This window comes from Struthio camelus, chromosome W, assembly GCF_040807025.1.
Source record: "Struthio camelus isolate bStrCam1 chromosome W, bStrCam1.hap1, whole genome shotgun sequence".
Taxonomy (NCBI): Eukaryota; Metazoa; Chordata; class Aves; order Struthioniformes; family Struthionidae; genus Struthio; species Struthio camelus.
In genome coordinates, this window is record NC_090981.1 from 29133223 (window position 1) to 29154380 (window position 21158).

At 33.9% G+C, this 21158-nt stretch overlaps 1 protein-coding gene across 1 annotated transcript in view; it reads left to right on the forward strand.

The window, feature by feature from the left end:
* The window catches only part of LOC104140174 (F-box/LRR-repeat protein 17), a 302865-nt gene that overhangs the window by 95805 nt on the left and 185902 nt on the right, over window positions 1–21158 (forward strand). The window contains exon 6 of the mRNA XM_068924635.1: window positions 6514–6644. Coding sequence (XP_068780736.1) covers window positions 6514–6644 — 131 coding nt within the window. The remainder of the gene's footprint in view (window positions 1–6513; window positions 6645–21158) is intronic.

Consider the following 21158-nt stretch of genomic DNA (forward strand, 5'->3'; position numbering starts at 1 on the left):
ACTATGTCTGGGTAACATTTATTATGTACATTTTCATTAAAACAAGCACAAAGCCTAATTGGACAACAGCTTGATAGAAAAAGGTTCTAACTTGTTTTTCTAATCCCAATACAAGAAGTCAGTTTATCTAAGAAAACTGATTTGGGAATAATGTTATCTTTATTCTTTCTTGATCTCATATTGTTGTTGTCCGAGGGCCGTGTCCAATCTACTCAGTCGTATGTGTGTTTGAGTTGGTGACCAGTGGGAAGTCAATCAAAATTTAGATTTATAGTGCAAATATTTGTGACTCATTCAGTGCAGAGATTATTGACTTGACAGATTTATAGTGGTAATCTAAACATAGCCAGAGTGATCCTGCAAGTGCCTTTTCTAAACTGAGGTACTGTGTGCTACCTTTTCTTTAGTTAGTGATTTATTTTGACACAAAATACTCTGCCTTAAGGCTCTTTATGTAGTAACGTTTCAGCATATCTTCCAATCTTAAGATCATTCTACTTCCTAAACAAGAACATGGTTATCCCTCTTGGGCTAGGTCAAGAGAAAACAGGTTTTTGGTTTTTTGGGTTTTTTTGTCAATTCATCTAACAACCTATATTTCTAAAGATGGCTAATGTTTTATTTGAACGTATTTGCGTTAGCTGTCCTTTTAGACCTTAGTCTGTTTTTCCCCATCATGGGAAAAAGTCATTAGATAAGGTTTTTTGAGCATAGTGATTCCAGGAGATTGTGTATGAGGATTGGCTTGACACTTAAAAAGGTATGGTGCTACAGACTGTGTAAGAGAACTTTTTTCATCTTGTTAAACTAAACCCTACCATTTTGTTAAGTGGAGCTGACTATGTCTCTCTTGAGATGTTCTTTTTACCTTTTTAAGGTTTTGATAGTTGTACCCAATTGCAGTTTCTGCAAGTTGCACATTAAGTAGAAAAGCTATTACAGGGAAGCTTGATTGCATGACTGAAAAGGTTTCAATGTGTGTTTGGCTGGTGGGTGTGTGAAAGTTTCCAGAACAAAAACGGTTCATTAGATATACTTGAAGGTAAATAATATAAAAAGAATAAAGCATGATTTTAGCAATAACCCAATTCATCAGCAGTTTTTATTTTCAGCTTATAAACTGCAAATCTTTTAACTCAGATAGTATATTGCACATAGTGTGTGTATATGTGCAAATAATTTTTAGCTCTTGTGCAATGAGTTTTAAAACAATTTAGGAAGGAGGTCAGTATATTTATTTTTGTAGCTTAACTTGTTTATGTATGCAATAAATCAGAAGACAAATTATTATTATCAGTGAGCTTAGGAGCAGTAGCAATTTGAATATAAATGCCTTTCATTTTGCTGTTGTGCTTTACTATGTTGTATTACGAAATAAAGCAATATATTGAATAAATTTCTTTCCTTAATTAATATGTCTTCAGCTTCCTTTTTTTCTCAGGCATGAATATACATCCACTTTTCAAAACAGACTCTGACTTGTGTTTTATTTAAGTAATGAAAAATAAAACACCGTCCTATGCTTAAAACACAGGGTTTGACTCATTTCTGAACCTTTTCTTATTTAATCAATGGGAGCTCAATGTTCTGCGATATTTAACTTTAAGGAATCAAATTAAAAGTTGTGAATGTGCAGAACATGAAATCAGACTGAGGGAAAATAGCCTCTTCCTTAACTACTTCAATCATTTTCCAATTCTTTAAATCAGGTATGATTACTATTTCATGAAAACTGTTTATATTAATAGTATATTTCAAGTTACTTAGCTCATACATTAATTCTGAGTAAAGCATGTGCCCTTATTTTAATAGTTTATAGATTCTATTGACATAGTGGTGAAAAGAATATGACTGATAATTTTTCTTCTGGTTGCTATTTTTACTTCCTCTGATCATGCATTTCCTTAGGAGGGTGTAAGCAGAAAGCACTTTATTCCCTGAAGGCATGTATACACAGAGAAAATTAAGCTTAATTAGCTGAAGGTGTGAATTTAAAGCTCATTAGGTCCTTATAAGTACTTTCCTTCAGAAATAATTTGGCTTTAGTTCTGAAAAGGATTGATCTTCTGTGAATTGTTCTATTCTTAAGCAAGCATATCTGTTCAGGAGTTAAGTTGGAAAAGCTGTGAAAAAAGATTTGCAAACTCATTAAATCGGTATATTAATACTCTCTTACAATAACTGCTAACTGTTCACAACAATTGGTACACTCACACTGGAAAAAAAATGGTGATCCGAATGGTAACAGTAATCTTCATCTAAACTATATGAAATTTATCCTAAATTTGAACAGTCTCAAAATTGAGCATATTTTTCCCTGTTTTTTTAATTTAATAGTTTTGAAATGCTTTAGCTTCTCAATATTTCAAAAAGCTTTAATGTTATGAGGTTGAGTAATCAAGATAAGTCTTGTGAAATCCATAGCATTCATGGACAAAAATAATGTAATAATTTCTGAATCTTGAAATATTTTGACTTCCATAAAATTTCATTTAAATGAACCAACCAAAGTGTTGAATATAAATGCCTTTATAATAATTTTAAACATGTATGTTAGTTCCAAAAGTAGTATATAATTTCTTAACAATAGTAGTATTTAATATTTTAACATGACTTTTTAAAACAACTGAAGTTCTGTTTTTTTCAACTTCCTTTGTTTCGGACCATTTTGTGATCTAAGTGGTTCATTTACATCTATTGTTTACAGTCCAGCGATTCCCTTTCTATACATGTTCACAGGCAATCTCCCTCAGAAAAACTTTGAATACTGGATTGTTGATTCTCTGTCAGTTAGTGGGTTTGAGATGCATTCCAGCGACATTCTGTCCCCTCCTAATCTCATTCACCTCACTAGATTCTGAAATTTAAATGCTATTATTACACAGTTTTAAAACAGTTATTCATGAGTCAATATTCAATAATTTCAGCAATGTTATGTATAGCGCACAAAGTTAGTTTAACTATGCTTCCTTTCTCTGATTCTTTCATTTTATTTTTCATGTTATATCTTTAAACCTTCTATATACTGTCTTCGTTGTCTATTTTATTCTCGCATTAAAAATTCCTTTTTCAGTTGAACATTTTGTCTTATTGCTAGAAGTGAGTGCAAAGCTTAAATTGTACTCATGCTCAGCATTCTTCACAGAGCTATAGAATTAAGAGTTGGCGAAAAGGTGAATATTTGCAGGAAAATTGCCCTAAAATTGTTCAAGGAAAAGATACTGCTACATGAAGATTTTTTTTTTAATTAACACGCACACACACACACACACACACACGCACATGGAAAGCTTTAATTATTGTGCTGCCCTGAGACTGAGTATTTAAATAACAGAATACCCTCTTTCTGTAGAAAAATGCTGAATACAGGTATGCTATATTACTCAGGATTTATGCACGTGCTGAAGACTGAGAAGTCCAACTATTTTTTTTTTTATTCTCAATTTAATGCTACTTCAGAGTTATGTGTTGTGATCCCTCTGATTTAAGTAGGTACAGAAGCACTTTTCTTTACTTGCCATGTTCAGATCGATCAAAATCGTGTTAAGAATCTGATGATAGTTAAGGGGATGTGTTTCTTGTCCTCCAGCCCTTGAAAGTCATTTGCTCTTCTGAAATGGCAGTACTAAGGTTGTATCAATCAAATTATACTTGAAGAGCTCTTATCTAGTGTACCACCACCCCCTCTATAGAGGAATTCTTCAAACTTCTAAGGTGGTAAGGTTTGCTGGCTCCAAGTACCTTATGTCTGATAAAAAGAAGATTTAACCTACCAAATAGGTCAGGTATGAAGTAGGCTGTTTGAAATGAAGGAATGTGACAGTAAGTGTTGGTTGATAAAGTTGCTTCATGGAAATACTATTAATTTCGTCACTGACTTCTAATAGGATTTCAGTGTAGTTTTTGAGTCTACCTGTATAATGCAACAGTCCATTTTTTGTGGGAAATCATAAATTTTCCGCTGCATTCATCTTTGCCTCAACTGGGTAGATACCGTACTGTCGTCCTTCACCTAATTTGAAGTTAGGTGAATTAGACACCATTTTCAAGGAGCACGGACCTTCATACATTCTTTTATCTTTAGTGAAAGTTCATATTACTTACCCTTTAAGTAGCAACAATGACAAAGAATGAACAGAGCAGTATTATTACCTGCTCATAATGAAGTGTTGTCTTAGAAGAAGGTGTATTTTAGCTAGAACTTCTCTTTTTGCAATGAGAAGGTTCTCCACTTATCTTTGAGGTCTCCTGGTAAATATTTGATTAATGTTGTAGAGCATAATGTATTGTTTAATTGTCCAGTAGATTTATTTCCTATACTATAGAATTTGTTGCCCTATATAAGATGATTTTGCACTTACTTCAGAGGGTTCAGGAGATCTGACTTTAATTCCCATTATCATCACAAGCTCTGTACGTGATCGTAGTGAATTTATTTGTGCCTCATTTTCCTATTTTATAAAAAGGGAATAAGGGGCTATACCATCTCAGGAAAGGTAAGTCTGGTTACTAGGGAAATGAATGTCATGGGAGCACGCAGAGAATTTAATCACTGTGGTAATCTGCTAAATCAGAATTTGGCAAAGTTGTCCTGCTGCAGGAAGTATATATATTACATTTTTCTTAAGAGCCCATGGCTTTCTGGTAATTGGGATAGTCAGCCCTAACACACTGTGTTTTAAAAACATACTAAGAAAGCAGAAACAAAATGTTCTAGTTCAACAATATGTCGTTATTTATAGATCCCTTGTTCTAAGTAGAGATATTGCTGCTGGGTTTTTGTTTATGCAGCTAGATATATGAAACACAATCATAACGATTTGTCAGAGTTTGTGCATGCAGTTTATTTACAAAACAGCCACAGAGCAAATTCTACATGCGCAGGAAGCACATTTGAGAAAGTACTCATCATTTTGCATTATTAGAACTCTGCACAGGACCTCGGTGTGTGTCACAGGACTTGGCCATGTTACTGCCATTATAGCACAAAGACCAATGAGGTGCAAAATTATCTAATATGAATAGCTGTATGAAGGTGAGGATAATTCAAACTGCTTTGAGCTTCCCCTCCTCCTTGCAACTCATCCCAAAAAAAGAGGGATTAGCTATGCCCTTTTTGGGGGTGCATAGAAAATAAGTTTTCTAAACGTCTTAGAGCATGCATGAAACAGAGAGACAGAGTGTGCAAGATCTGTTCGTTTGTGAAATAATCACATGCTCCTCTCTCTAATAAGCGAGTAACAAGAGCATCAGAAATACAATGGGGTTACAAGCAGCAGCTCAACAGTTACAGCTGGCATAGCATTTTAATAATAGGAATATATTTTTTTTCCTTGCTTCCTATAGAAATATTCTGCAGTTGTTTCTCAGAGGTCAGGCTCCTTACATTTATGCTTCTTTGGCAGAATTTTAGACTGGAGAATGCTAAAAACTTCTAGAACAAAACACCAGAACACCTTTTCTAAAGACTTAATCCGTTTGGAGTCTTCATTTTTTTTCTTAAATACCTTGACTTAATATTTAACTACTGAAGTGGACCAATTATATGATCTCACTTGTATGTCTTTACTTAATCAAATCCCTAGTGACTTAAATCACTGAAAAGGATTATTATTCTCTCTTACAAGGAAGGCCAATTTAATTAAAGTTTCAGTATTACCTAATGCAATTATTTGTTCCAGAGTGTAAGAGAGATTATTTCAGAAAGCTTAAAAAGCAAACAACACCTGGGAGTTACTATGACTAAACTGATCTATTGTTAGAGGATGCTGCAGAAAATTGTAAATATCAGCCTCAAATCTATCTCCTTCTGTCAATCCATGGCTTATAAAAGTAGTAAGGGAGTTTTGTTTGCTTTTGAAGACCATTGTAATTATTAACAATGCTAATAAATCAGATTAATGTTAGTTACCCAATGCATAGATCATAAATTATATTGTTCTGCTACTCCAAATTTTGTTATTCTGAATTCTCAAGTCGTAACTGATGGCTGTGCAGGTAGGAATACTTAAATGCTGCATTTTCTGGAAATTTTATGATGTTTACTCAGTTTTGTAAAGTCTCAGATTTCTGGATTTTGTGATGGAATGTATTTGAATCTGAGCGCAAATGCGCTTTCTGTCTCCCCTCCCTGCCCCTCTTTATTTTAATTAAATGAGTAGGCATTCCTATCTAGGTACAAAAACTGAAACCTTACACCTCATATGGTAAAAAGAGGAAGGCCTACATCCCTGTTACAGGTGGCATGGACTCATATGCAGGAGAGATCTGATTTCATGAAGTAACTGAGAGCCTGCCTGAATTCCAAATTTGGGTGTAGATTTTAGATGGTAAAAGTCAGATTGTGTGAATATCTCTGATAGGTTTCCTTTTTGCGGAAAATATAGTAACTTCATCTTTCTTGGCTAGCTGTCACGTATTATACATGCTTCCAGAAAGTATAAAAGTTTTTATAACAGTTATGTATATGAATAAGTTTCAGATTATTTCTTTCTATCATATTTGTCTCAATAGCTAAGAAATCTTTCCAGCTTGGATCTACGTCATATCACAGAACTGGATAATGAAACCGTGATGGAAATAGTAAAGAGATGCAAAAACCTTAATTCCCTCAATCTCTGTCTGAACTGGATCATTAATGACAGGTAACTTCATTATAGCCTCTAAAACTGGTAAAAAGCATACTTAACCCGTTGTGTTAATTGAGGATAATTCTTTGTGTCTCGGGGATTGGTGGAGATCAGTAAAAGCAAGCTACTGTTTTCTGAGTGGGTCATCTTGCTTGCTTTGGGTAAATCATCTAGACCAATATTTTCTATATGTTTCTGTAGTAGAGAGAAATTTACTTATAAATGGATAATAGCACTAATCTATTGTTTTGCTATAGATTATATGAGAATGTGCTCTTTAATAGTAGTGATTGAAATGTACAATTGCTATTCGGAAATCTTCGGTTAATGGCAAGCGTTTGAACAGACTTGCACGCTACAAATAATGAGGCATATTTGACTACATAAAAAAAAATAAACTGCTTGTGTGTTAAGTAGTAGGTTTCATGTTTGTTTAGAGAGCAAGATGTCCTTCATCCTTCAGCAAACAGAGTGAGAATGAAGGAATAATTGAGGTATTAACTTCAACTTTTCCTTCTGACCAATATTCCTCCTCTACTGTTATGTTCCCTCCTTTTGATCGGCTAATCTATTTTAAGATTAAGCAAACACATATGGAAGATGTATAATTATGTTGCAGACAGAGTGAAAAACAGTAAGAAAAATGTAGAGATTTCAAAGGTGGAAGTTTTCTTTTAAATTATTGAGAAAATTGATCAAAGCGACGGCCTTAAAATGAACAGGAAAAATCTTTCTGGTTGACACAGTGGTTACTAATAGTTATAACAGGTATTTTAAATAAAACCAACATATTACTTTTAACTTGGAGGTGTTCTAAATAATGTTTCATACTAATCAGAAAGATGTTTTAGAAATTATATTTCTTTCCCATGTCTGCATATTTCTAGCATACTCTGTTAAGAGATTTTCTAAAATCTTTAAAAATGTACTAAAGTATAAATGATCGTAGACTTTAGTAAAAGTATAATGTAAAAATACAGAAATATAAGCATACTGAATGGAAAGGAAGTGTCATCAAACTTTTACTCTATGTCTTTTTAACCTTTAAGATTTGTTTTTGTGGATTTAGGTCAGACCCTGAATATAACGTCAGTGGTTCTGAAAGCATTAAATTGCATTAGTTCTTTCTGTCTATGGGGGCTTATTTGCATATGCAGAATAAGGCTACTGTAATGGAAAACTTTAGACAGATTCAGAAAAAATGCTAAGAAAAAATTGTAAATTTGAAAGGTAGGAGCTTTTCAGATTTTAATTAATTAAAAATAGTGTACTTTTCCACATGAGCATTTTGGTGAGGATAGTCTGCCGAGTGTCATCCAAACTGGTTCTTGGCAAACTGTTCTTGAAATTACTATTTAATTGGAATGATAAATGTTTTCAATTGTATGCATATAACTCTAATACTTCATAACAAGTCTAATTACAATTTGGAGACTTAACAAGAGAAGAAAAGCTTTTCCAGCAGTGACAGGAAGCTTGCTATGGGCTTAAACTTTGCAAACAGTTGATTTTTGTCTCTGTAGTTCTTTCTCTTTTTTTTTTTTTTTTTAATTTCTGATCATACTTGTCTATATTCTGTCAACGTGTGACTGATACTTAAACCTGCCTACAAAGGACTATTTAAATTAGCTTCTGGCTAAAAGCAAACAAAGGAAAAAAAATTTTGGAAAATATTTAGTACCCTATTTAAATTTTATTCATAAACATTATCATTTGGCAACTCAAGTATTTTTCCTGTTTCACAAGCGACATGAAGTTCCAAATATTAGCCTTAGCAGAAAGATGCCTCTCCTCCCCCTCCTCTGTTTAAACAGCGAATTTAAAAAGGCTGAAAACTAAATAGCAGGAATGTGGATTTCTGTTAATCAAATACAACCACTGGACTTTAATCAGATTGACACCAATTCAGCATAGCATTATGATCACGTTCACTTTGAGGATAAGAGTGATCTTTGGAAGTTCACAGCGCTACTCAGGTGCTTAATAAGGAAATTCAACTGCCCTAGTAAATTGATGACTGAATGGTTCATTAATGATTTAAGGCAAGATGAAGTTTATCTGTTTGTTTTTCCTTTGATGCTAAGCAATGGCTCTTAGAGGGGATGCTTTTCTGCATTTCATTGCCTTTGAGCGCACCTTTTGTTCATCGTTGTTTTTACCGCATGCGAGATAGTACCAGTGTAAGATTTACCTGACGCCCCCTGCCCCCACGCTTTGTCAAGTCTGCTTAATTATGAGCTCCAGTTAGGTTGGGATTGTATCCCAGAATTGACAAGTCTCTTCGTTGCTCATTTCTTTTGCCTTTGAAGCCTTGGAAAACTGTGTTTTTCTCCATCCCTTTGTTGCAGAATCCAGGCAGAAGGAAAGCTAGTAACTATTTCAATTCTTAAAAAAAGTCCATGCAATTTAAAGGTGTTTCTATGAATTATCTGCTAAGGGTAGTCGAGTATTGGGAGGTTTTATGACGGAAGTAAATCACAGTTTTTAAAACTGTACTTTAGATTTCTTTATTGTTTCCAGAAATTCATAAAAATTCTTTCCACAAGCAAGGCTGTGGCCTCAGAACATTTGCAGTGCTCTCTTGCTTTTGACTTAGTGTTGCATCAAATGCAGTGACCATTACATTTCTTGCTAAGTAACTGAAAGGAATTGTGGCTTTCAGAGTGCAAGACCTCTGTGTGGCAAATACTTGCTAAGATTATGGTGCTGCGACTCTTTCCCACATGCAAATATTAGAAAGAACTATTATCTTTCCTGCTTTGATTAAAGCTCTTTTTTAAAAAGTACGTGTCTGCAAGGCATACATAAAGCAGTAAAAATTGATTTATTTTTACTTAAGGTAAAAATATATCCACTTGAGATAATCTTGAGTTTTTTTTAACATACACAAAAAATGGCTCTTATAGTGATTTGTAAAACAATCTCTTAAAAACTGAGAGTTAAAGAAGATCTCAAAAAGACCTATTATAAAAATCTAACTTTATTATTTCTTCTGTAAGTATTAGAGCTCGCTCAGAAGCTTCACATAGTATTTATTATGTTGGTTTAATACAATGTAGGAAAATGCCTACTACTTGTTTCAAATATCAACAAAATAAAACTTGCAAATTCTATTAATATGTGTCATCGATTATCTCAGATCTTTGCATTTGGACAGGAATAAATGTTGGATTTCTGTACATGGTGATTGAATAATATAATCTGAGATTTGATTTAAATATCTATACCGCCTTAAAGTTGTCATAATGATTGTTGCATTTGTTCTGTCAAATTTCAGTCGATCCATTAAAACAGTGACACCTACAAATAAAGCTCCTGGCAGATTCAGGAAAGTGCGGCATGACATACTGGCAGAGTTTTCTGTGCGATTTTTCTAAGAAAAGTTTGGGGAACATCTGTCCTGTATTGTATCCGTAAATGGTCAAGGAGCAAGCAGCAATTAATCTACCATTCTGTCATGAATCTTATCAGTGTGGCCTTGGAGTTACAATTCATTTCTACTTCCATATTACTAATTCATCTAGAGACAGATATTTAAAAGCTGCAAAATCTTTAAGAGTGCTTCTACCTCCTTAAGTCATCTTTCTTAATAAAACACATCCTTTGTAGTATTTGTACTGAATGTTTGCCAGCCTCTGTTGTATCTATGTTTCTTGTAATAAACATCATGGAGCAGACAATAAATTTTTTTTTAACCATTAAGGTAAGGAATTTTATCTTGAACTGTAGTGAGGCATTTTGTTGTCTGTAGCACTGCAAATCATCCAGTGTAAGGGTCTACTTGCATAACAAAATTAATTATAGGTTTCTCCAGTCACAGTACAATAGTTTCTTAGCCATTCAAGAACATTGGTCCTGCCTCTGTGACTGGTGCCAAATATTACAGTAATAATATCTCAAGAGAGCCATGTAGATGGTAATTTGCCATGCCCTTGTTGTAGGTTAACAGGTGCTGAGATTTGTAGTGCATCTGGAGGTTATTGAGAGTAAGCTGCGACTGTGGTAGGAGACAGATATACAGCGTCTACATGGCAGATATACAGTGTCATGAACAGTAAAACAGCAAGTAACATTGATTGAGGAACTTGTAGTCCTATTCATTACTGCCATCAGACTTTGTAGTGATGTGGTAGAAGATGAACACCTGGGCATCTTCTAGATGCATCCTTAAGTACAGGTGCGAAACCTGAATTTGGACTAATTTTACCATCTCTGAGAAAACTACTACCCTTCCTTGGTGCTTTCACCAAATGTCCCTGTAGATAAAACAGAGTAAATGGTGTAGGGGGACAGTCTATGAATACTGTAATGGTCAGGACTTATCAGTGAGTTTTCTGGCTGTAGTCCAAGGTGGAGGAACTGAGAAATACAGGCTTTCAGGCAAGGTTAGTAGTCAGGACTTTAAGACGTGGAACAAATTCAGAGGAAATATGGTAAATGGTTGGAAGCCAGACCATAATCCTGAAAATCAAAATGTTTGTGCAGCACAGTAGTGAGGAGAAAGGAGCCTTTCCTCTTTTGAGTCTCCATCTGCTTTCTTCTGCTTGGTCACTAATGCAGAATAATTTTCACAGGACTGAGTATTGTGAGTATTATACTTGTTGGCATAGAGCATATGGGGATTTCTACACTGTTACTTAGAGTAAATTATTAACATGGCCTTCCATATGCTAGGGAAACATTTAAAATTTTTTTTGTCAGCTGCTGATATGACTTCCTTTGAACCCATATGAATAGCTTTGGGAGCATCTAGTCTGATCTGGATTTGCTGTGGGTAGTGTATACAACACTAAAGATGGTCTCAGCAAGTAATTAGCTCGCTATGTTGAGTCCCAAAGCTGCCGGTGTACGTGGATCCTCCAGCATTTCGTTATCGGAAGAGAGCACCAAAACAGTAGCCGAGTTTTTACAGTTCTATTTTTAATAAACCACAGGATTAGTGAATGCCTGAAATAGTTTCAATTAAGGAAAGTAGTATATTAAAGTGAATCTTCTCTTCTTGAAAATGTAAGCCTTTACATATTGATGTGGAAATTATTTTAATAAAAATACTTTAAAAATGCAAATATAATATATCTGTCAAGTTGCCTATGTTTTTACACAAGAAAAAAATGTATACTTTATCAGTGATGACAATAGGTGCTAATAGTGTGTATTGGTATTCATCGCCTTTAATCTGACTGAAATGGAAAGGTGCTTCAGGAACACTGATACTTATTCCTGTCAGTTTGTATAACTTGGACTTGAGGATGTAGTAAAGCCCTCCAGAAGAATAACTGTACTTTTTTATGATGAGACACCTGTCATGAATTAATGTAGCATTTATTAATTCCAATTTCATTTCCTTCTTTCAGTGTTATCTAAAAGATCATTTCCTTTGAGTCCTCTTGCATTTGTATATCTGTATATTTATTGGATATTTACAGCCAGCTACATCAAAAAGTTAAACTCCATAAAGAGGTTACATAATGTACTAGCAATGAACACTATTTTTAAAATTCTTTCTCTTTTGAGTGTCATATTTTAATTAAATTTGTAAGAAAATTTGCTTACCTTAAAAAAATTTTTTTTGTGAAATGAGTTGGAGGTTGACTCTCAGATATTTTAAATTTTGAAATACAGCACTGAAGTTGGACAAACAGTTGGCATACTTTAATGAATTTCCTTCTTTAAATTATGGGCCTGTTTGTTTTAGAGATTATGAAAAGATATATATGAAAAAATAATCCTTTGTGATTAGTCCGGAAATTGCATTAATCTAGGATCAGAAGTAAATAAGCAGATAAAAGAGAGTCAAATCTTAAAGCAGTAAAATCAGGGTGAGCCTTGCCATTGATATCAAAGAGCATAAATTGGATCCTCAACTTTTTTATTTTAAGGCTTAGATTTAAAAACCCAGTAATAGGGTTATCAGTTTTTATCAGTTTCTGGGATGTGAACACAGGCATGAAGGATCTTTCAGGAATTCATAGTAACTCCTTGCTCAGAAACATTAAAACTGCATATTGAAAAATTTATTTTACAAATGTTAACATTTCAAGATTACAAATTTTTAAGATTATTTCCTTTCACATTCTATATACAGTCAGTATTGCTGTAGACCTTGAGAACAGATGTTTATTTGATTGGAAAGTATTTAAGTTTACTTGTTATTTTAAAAGTACTGAATTTAAATTTTGAGTAAAATGTTATTTATTTCAGCGGAAAAATGTTCTGTTTTCTTTAATCCTGGAAGGTAATCTTTTACCATTTTTATGCTTGAATAGAAACTGCAAAACGTAATGTACGGTATACCATATTATATCTTCATATCTCCTTCCCATTCCTGCAGCGTTAGCCCACCTGTGTGTTCACAATGCTACAATAAAATAAAAAATGTCTGTCAAATCTCTACCAATTTGGCTGTTCTGGAACCAATTGGAAGCAACATCTTGGAAACACAACTTAAGACAGTATAGAGTTACAGTGTAGAGGCCACTAGACTTTTCGTTTTAATCTCGGTTTGGCAAGACAATAGGGGACTGAGTACCCTTTTCTTGACGCTGATGCCTTGATGCATCTTTACGGAAGCAATAGCTCAAGAAATCAGAGTAGGTTCTGTGGAACTTAGTATTACTGCTTTTACAGCTACTGAACATTTCATCTGACCAGATGAAGGGGAAAATATTGTCACGACAGGAAAAAAAAATAGCATTTGAAAAAGAAATATTTTTTGTATATAGACTCAGTAAAGACTTTGGAATGCAGCATTAGTTACTGTCCTTAAAATGTCACTTTAATACTTTGTTCTATTAGGTGTAATAGGAGAAGAAATATTGAGTATCTAGCATTTTTCATTTTCCTCATGTGTATAATCTGATAAAATAAGAAAGAGTTAAAATAATCTAGATAGTGTTGGAACGCATTTTTTCTTAACAATGATTGTAGTTTATATTTTTAAATACAGTAATGCTCTGATTTTATGATAAATATTATTCCTTAATATAATGGCTAAGTAAAGTGAGTTTATTATGGTATGGGGTAGGTTCGGAGCATCATGACTTAAGTGAAATCAGAAAACTCTGAAGTGGAACCATGAAAATATTCACCAGGAACACAGAGACATATCTAAATAAAAGTTGCCTTTCATTTGTATTATTGCTTTTTCTTCTAGTTGCTTGAGAGGCTTTTGACAGATGACAGGAAAGAGTGTGTTTTCTTATAATCCTTGTCTTCTGTTATCACCTCAGTTCAGTTGTTTTATAACGACATTCACTTGAATTATATCCAAAAGGGTTGATTTTTAGGAGTTTTTCAATACTGACATAAAACCTGATACAACTCTACTAATAAATTTGTTTATGGTAGTTTCTTTGACTCAAATTTATGGAGAACTAAAAAGCAACAGTATTGTGTCTGATCAGCTGTCTCTACTATTGATATTCTGCCATAAATAAATGCAGTTTTCTGCTATTCATTTCACAACTATTTACAGGTTGTAGGGGGTCAATTCTTTTTCTTAATCAATTAAAATGTGAAGTTGCATGGTTCTTCTTACTCTAATTATCCAAGTAGATGTTCTGTAGTATTTCATCGCAACACTACGGTAACATTTATGCCAAAATATTTCCATTAGTAGACTTGAGAGTTGTCATTCCATCATTATTTCAGTAAAGTAATATCATGATTTAGTTTTTGCCCCCATTGTGTGATACTGTATGAGAATGGCATCTTACTATGCTCAGTAATGCAAAATGAAATTCCTGCCACAGCTTGAAGTGACCGTATTAACAGGCCATTCTGCATCGCTTTGCTGTAAATGATATGTTACTTTTCAGAGCAGTCTCCAAGTGACTTGAAGTGTGGGGGCATGGTTCACATCACAGCTGTCTCAGAAATCACAATGCTTATGAGAATTAGTACTCCTTTCAGCTTCTAGTAATAAGCCCTGAACCCATTTTAAAAATGCTTCTGAGAACAATTCCTTTGGCATTGCTATCAAATGATTTTTATGCAAACATTTGATTGAAACAGATCATTCTCATACTATCTGCAAAGCTTAACCGAAGATAAAAATCGGAGTTCATTTCCTATGGTTAAGCATAACTGTCTATTTAATAAGTTTACAAACTGTTAATTCTACTGTTAATTCTACTTCTGCCTCTCACTGGTATTAAAATAAATGGCTATTTCCAAATCATTTGTGGGTGGGAATGGATGTTATCAGAAGCAGTAAGATTTTCAGGATATTATGGTTTGCCACCATTTTAGCTTTCTTTATGTACTTGAGAAGTGGGGAAAACAGTCCACTGTTGTCAAACAGCTGAAATGTATGATAAATGAAGCTCTGTAAATAGTGAAAATATGAGGAAGGTGATTAAGTCTGACAATTCTCATGTAAGAAACTTGAGATGATAAATATCTCCTGTGATTAGTTATTAATTTAGTGCAAGGGACTTAGCATCAGCCTAAACAATTTTATGAATTGTGGCATAAAAAAAATTTTTAGCAGATAGGTATACACTTGTTAAACGAAAGGAGAAATTGCTTGGACTGGATTGGTAATAATTAAAAATGGCAGACTTGACACAAATGTGGCTTGGTATTTTCTATATGACAGTCCTTACAGAAATTAAGAAAGGGCAATGTTCCCTGAAGGCATGAAAATGACAGAATGTTATAAATTTGAGTCCTTAGTGCATCATGAAAACTGAAAAGTTTTATATATAAAATTTCTCTACAAATAAAATATTTGCAGTGGTATAACTTGAAGTAGTACAGAAGAATTTAAAAAAAATCAACTTATTGGTGCTCAAAAAGGAGATGCAATCCTTACTGCAATTAGAGTTGCATTCTGAGGTTACCACCTATAATTCACCATGCTGTCAGAATAGACGCAGTATTTGGAAAAGAAGAGAGAGAAAGTGATAGGTGTCTTAATGAATTACTGCAGTGACGATATTGTTTAGGGTCTGTCAGTATATCCATTATAAATTCCATTGTGAAGGCTGCATAATTCATCTTCTAAATTCCCTTTGGGCAGCTCATTTCTGCATGGATTATAAGGTTAAAATTAAATATTTGGCAATTTTTAATTTTCTTGTAAGTGAACATAGGATCCATGTTATTGGTGGGACATGCCATCACTGAAGCTGGAAATGTGTAAGATACATATTCTAATTCTCTTCAGTCAGTTCAACTCTGATTTCTTCTGCCCAATCCTTCAGGTAGTTTAACTCTGTGATACCCCTGCCCAGTTTTTCTTTCTTTTATTTTTTTTTGGTAAAATGAAGTAAGGGTTTTCTGTGTTTTTTAAATGAATTGATACTGACTAATTATAGATGGTGATATTTTTATGTGTTTAGCATTTAAGATAAACCAATGAGCAGTGAATTGTGAAGGATTTGGGGTAAAGGAGATGAGAAATGAATGCATTTCTGAAGGGGTTTAGTTGCCCAAGGGAAAGAAGAGCATGATGAAACCAAGATGAGCTGACAGAATGAATGACTAGGTTGTTCTGCGATTGGCAGTAATAAAGAAATAAGGAATACAAACAGTAGGATAGGCAGAGTGGTGATCTGGGGTGATGCTTAGGCAGGTGTAGGCAATGAACATCAAATGAATGAAGCTAAGAAGAATAAAAGAAGGCAAAATGATGGGTTACGTCTATCTTGAGTCTGAGTTGTTTCTCTGCATAGCCTGTGATCATGATCTGCTGATTTTCTAGATCAGAACCACACAGGAGTGTTCTGAGACTTCCTTCAGTCCATGCATCTAGTTTTCTATCCCACGGAGTGAGAAATCTGATATATGCCAATGTCCCGTGCCAGGAGGGAGCTGGGACTCAGCCAGCATGGATGCCTAGCTTTGGGAGGTGTGGAGCATTTACAGACCTTGCAGGTTTTGATTCTCAGACAAGAAACACCCTATCCACTCATTAAATATGGTCTGAATTTTTCTCTGGCAACCATTTTTATAATCTGAAGAACATTCTGGTATTAACACTTGCTGTTAGGGTTAGTTTACTTTTTAATTGCTCAGCTAAGAAGATTGAAGGTTGAATAAGGGAGCTTTATCATGGTACTCATCTTCCTTGCTGGCTCCTGACTTTTCAAGATTTGTCATGCTACTTTTGGAAAGACCATCGTATCCTGATTCTGGAAAATGTACTGGCTAAGCAGTGGCCAATTGGTATTGCATATAGAGAAGAAAGAAAAAATTCAGTTTCTGCTCTTGTTTTTCCCCTCTCTCTGCCAATGCTACCTCCTCCTACTCTGTCTTATTTCTTATTTTTCCTTTGTCTCCCCTTTAAGTTGTATCTAGTAAGAGTCTAATTTTTCTAGCTAACATCATTTAACAGGATTGCTATGAGCCTGTAACAGTGGAATAGTTAAGAGCAGTGCCAAAGGTCGTGCAGGGGGGCAAGTTTTCCGGGTCCCAGATGACCCACGCTGTTCTGTAGGCTGCTACTCTCATAGTATGGTTGTAAGCAACCCCCCTGCCCCCACCATGATTTTCTTGCCTTTTCTTTAAAAAACCGAGATTAGACCCTAACCAACATCAATATCTGATCTTAACTACTACTTTTTTTTACCAAAAGAGGATAGCTGATATAGTATTTAATATCCTAAAAGACTAATGGAATACCAGTTTGTTTACAAGTTCTCCCTATTTCTAAAGGGACATAATTAAAATACAGATCATACTAGTTTGCATTTCTGATTTTCATCTGTATCTCAGCGAGCTTGAAATATAATAATAAAAAGTGAAGCATCTTCTGGAGGAATTACATATTGCCCATAGTATTTTCCTAGTTTCCTTCTCAAGTTTCCACAGGTCAGAGGGAAAGAAAAGCTACAATGAACTGTTAACCTACTTGGAAAGCTATTTAAATTGTGTGCCTAGTTTACGATTGTGTATATAGCAAAAGAAAAAGAAACAGATTTTCCTTTTGTTCCCATTTGGGATAAGATTGTTCACAAATAGAAATGTCAAGTCATTAATGCATAAATGCTTTAATTCTAGTCTCATAAAATGAAGCAATGTACTTTTAAAAGAACATTCTATAAAAGTGAGCAGAACAACGAGCCATCCATGATATGTCTTACAGCACTCAAAAAATTTCATGCCTGTGAAACATACCTTACACTTGGCATTTGAGGACAGTGGAATTAAAGTTCTCATATGGTTTTTGGCATATTACATTTTGATATTTTTCCAATGTATTTATTTTCAGTTATTTTTCTTTCACAATATATATTTCTTAAAGTTATGTTTTTGTTTTCCTTCATTTCATATTTTTACCCTATGTATACATACGTATATGTACATACGTAATATAGTGTGTGCGTAACAGAGAACTCTGAACATTGTGTACTATAAGTTCTGGGTGGGTAGTAACAGATTTTTGTAGCTGTGTAGGCTTGCTAAAGATGCTGAGTGAATGAATGCTTCCTAGTTTGGGAGTTTAGAAGTATCTACTAAGTAGAATGTAAAAGAAAATATTTCTGGTAGGATCCCTACTAGGAAATGAAATCACATTTCTTGGAGGAGTTTTTGTTGGTCTGGTCCTGTTCTAGTGGATGCATTTTCCAAGATTTGTTTCAATGTAAAATACAGCAAAATTAGGCATGTGAAGGTGCATTTCTCAAAAGCAGAAGTTAAGACTAAATATCCTGCTTATATTTAGGTAAGAATTATACGTAAGTTAATTTCTGAATCTAAAGGACTAAAGTTTTTGTTTGTTTCAGAGGTAAGGTAATGTATCAGTCGATAGTACGGTTTTATTGAAGCCGTACTCTGTTCAAGGTTCAGATTAAGACTGACCAAGATCAGGCTTGCTAGATGCATCCTCAGTGTCAAAACCTGGGGCTGAGAACGTATCCGTTTACATCACTCAGACTAAAATGCACTCTTGAAGTATTTACTTATCAGAATATTTTCAGATAAATTTTATTTGCAAAGCCGAGATATCATTCTGTTGTAGAAGTTGCTTTTCCATGCTGATGCAACTCTCTATTTACAAGGCATAACAATAAGCTTGTTAGACTGAGCAGTAAGTAAAATATTACTAAGAAAAGCCTAAGAAAAGGCATTCAAATATTCATGCAGTCTTTTCAGATATTGAAAGCAGTTTCCTACTGTGAATAAAGCACTTAAAGCAGAAGGTTTCACCTCCTGAATTTGATAGGTCTGTTGTTTATCCTCTTATTTCACTTGATGGTTTTCAGTTGTATCTTTTTACTACAAATTTGTATATAGTGCTCCTGATTTTTTTCCCTTTAACAGTTGTCTAAATTGAGATGTGTAGCCTCTCTTGAGAGAGGGGTGGTGTGGATTTTTTTTTTTATTTTTTTAATAGAATTTTATATTGGCTGGATACTTAGTTATATTAGCTTTTTAAAAAATACAAAAACCATAGAGACATGAAACTATTTGGTTAAAAATTTAGAGGCATAATGGTATATTATGACTATTCTTGTTCTCTTTACAATATGTGACCCAATTCACCAAAAATCATTTAAGTAGAGTAGTGTGAATCTGTAGTTGTTTAGTCATTTCAAATAAACATCTAGGTGAATTTGACTTCTGTGTTCTAAATGTTGTATAAAGTGGTTTAAGTTGTGCTTTTAGCTAATAATAAAGTAATATAATTGAGAATTTAAACTTTAAAGAAAGTATTTCCCTAATCTATATGGCAAAATGTAGTCACATTTCTACTTTCAGACACATTAATTAAATATTGGCCAGGTTCATTTGGCCTGGAAGGTTTGTGCCATCCTTTAGCATTTCAGCAGGGGAAAAATAAGAAGTGTGTGCGCAAGCTTTCATCTATTAGTTGTCTTTTGGCCTGAGAGACTGTGGCAGGAGTTTAGAATGATATTAGACTCCCTTGGGGCAACCAAACAAGAAATAAAATATATTCTGTGCCACATAGTTGTTCTCAATGCTCTCCATTCAGACTATTTTCCTGACTGTGTTTGGTCTCTTTCTTGGTGGCAGCAGCAGAATTGCCAATATGTGTCATAGCTTGTGGCTGACTGTGATGGGCATTCCTACTAAAAGTAGTAGCTCAGAAATTACAAGTTACCTTCAACCCTCAGTTGATAGTTGAATGAAGAAAATCCATTTTATACTAGTACCTTGTAAACTTCTAGGACAAAATAATTTGCCCCAAAAATATAAGATTCACAATTCAAAAGAGAGGAAATGAAATAAAAATACAAGTGAAAGCTGTTTTGTTTTCTTTTGTTTTTTTGTTTTTTTAGTAATACTTTACTTTTCCAGGCTAAGGCTGTTTTTCATGTCTATTGCATTTAGATAGATGCAGCTCTTGAGCTTTAAACCATCCTACTTGCAGTGTCAATTAATCATTTCACAAATCATATTTCTACTCTGCAGCTCAATGAATTACACAGTCTACATAAATTACATTTGAAAGAGTGAGTATAATATAGCAATATAATTAACACAGTTCATTAGAATAACCTCTTTATATTTTCTGATCTCCTCACCTGAAAGGACAAACACTTACTTTCAGGCAAGCTCAGATACAACTATGATTTTATCTTAAACATGTGCCCTAAAAGAGTAAAAGATTTTAATATGAATAGATTTTTGTGTCATCATTTCTTTAAAAATGTATTTGGCTATTCTGGTACTGCATAGCAAGAAGGACTTCATTGTTCTGTTCAGTGTTCATTTTCAAAACAAGACAATATTTTACTTAGAAAAACAAGACAAAATATTGAAGGTCATTGATAGTTAATTTAGATTTGCTTAAGTTTTTAAAATTATTGAGTCCAAATTTTAAAATAAGTGTTTCAAAAGAACTGTCAGTAGCGCATACAGTTATATTTTTTGTTTATAGCATATTGTTTTGACTCATTGTTTTCCTATACAGTATGTATATATCTCTGAGATGTTGACAGTCAATATAATACTGTAAATTATTTACTGGATAAAGATCGCAAAAGTGTGTCCTGATACACCCTGACCAAAATGATGGTATCTATGAATCCACACATTTAATGAATTTCGTGAATTAAGCTGAAGCAATGTCAAATTATGATTATTTCTAAAAAGTCGTGCAGAAGTTGGAGTTTGAATTGTTGCTGTTATATGCATTTTTTTGTGAAAATACTGATCTAATAACATAGAAATTTAAAGATTATTTATTTCTAAATCAGTTTTTATGCATTGCTTGGTCTCCAACTACTGTTCCAAATATCTCAATCCAATAAATACAAAACCCTACTGTAATGCATAGTAATATAAAATGTGTACCTTTGGATAAAGAAAAAAAAAGTGTGATTTTCAATTTTTTTTCAGTTTTACTTTTTTGTAATATCTTCTATTTTATAATCTCTCCCATAATTTTGCATTACAAATGGCACGAGAAGTGCAGAATAAACTTCGTCAAAAACTCCCTAGAGCAGTTGCATTATTTTTTATATTGGATGCCAACAGGCAAATGGCCAGGATAGAAACAATAACAGGTGCTGATTTTTGCTTCTCTAGATCTTGCCCTCATCTCTGGCCCTGTAAATT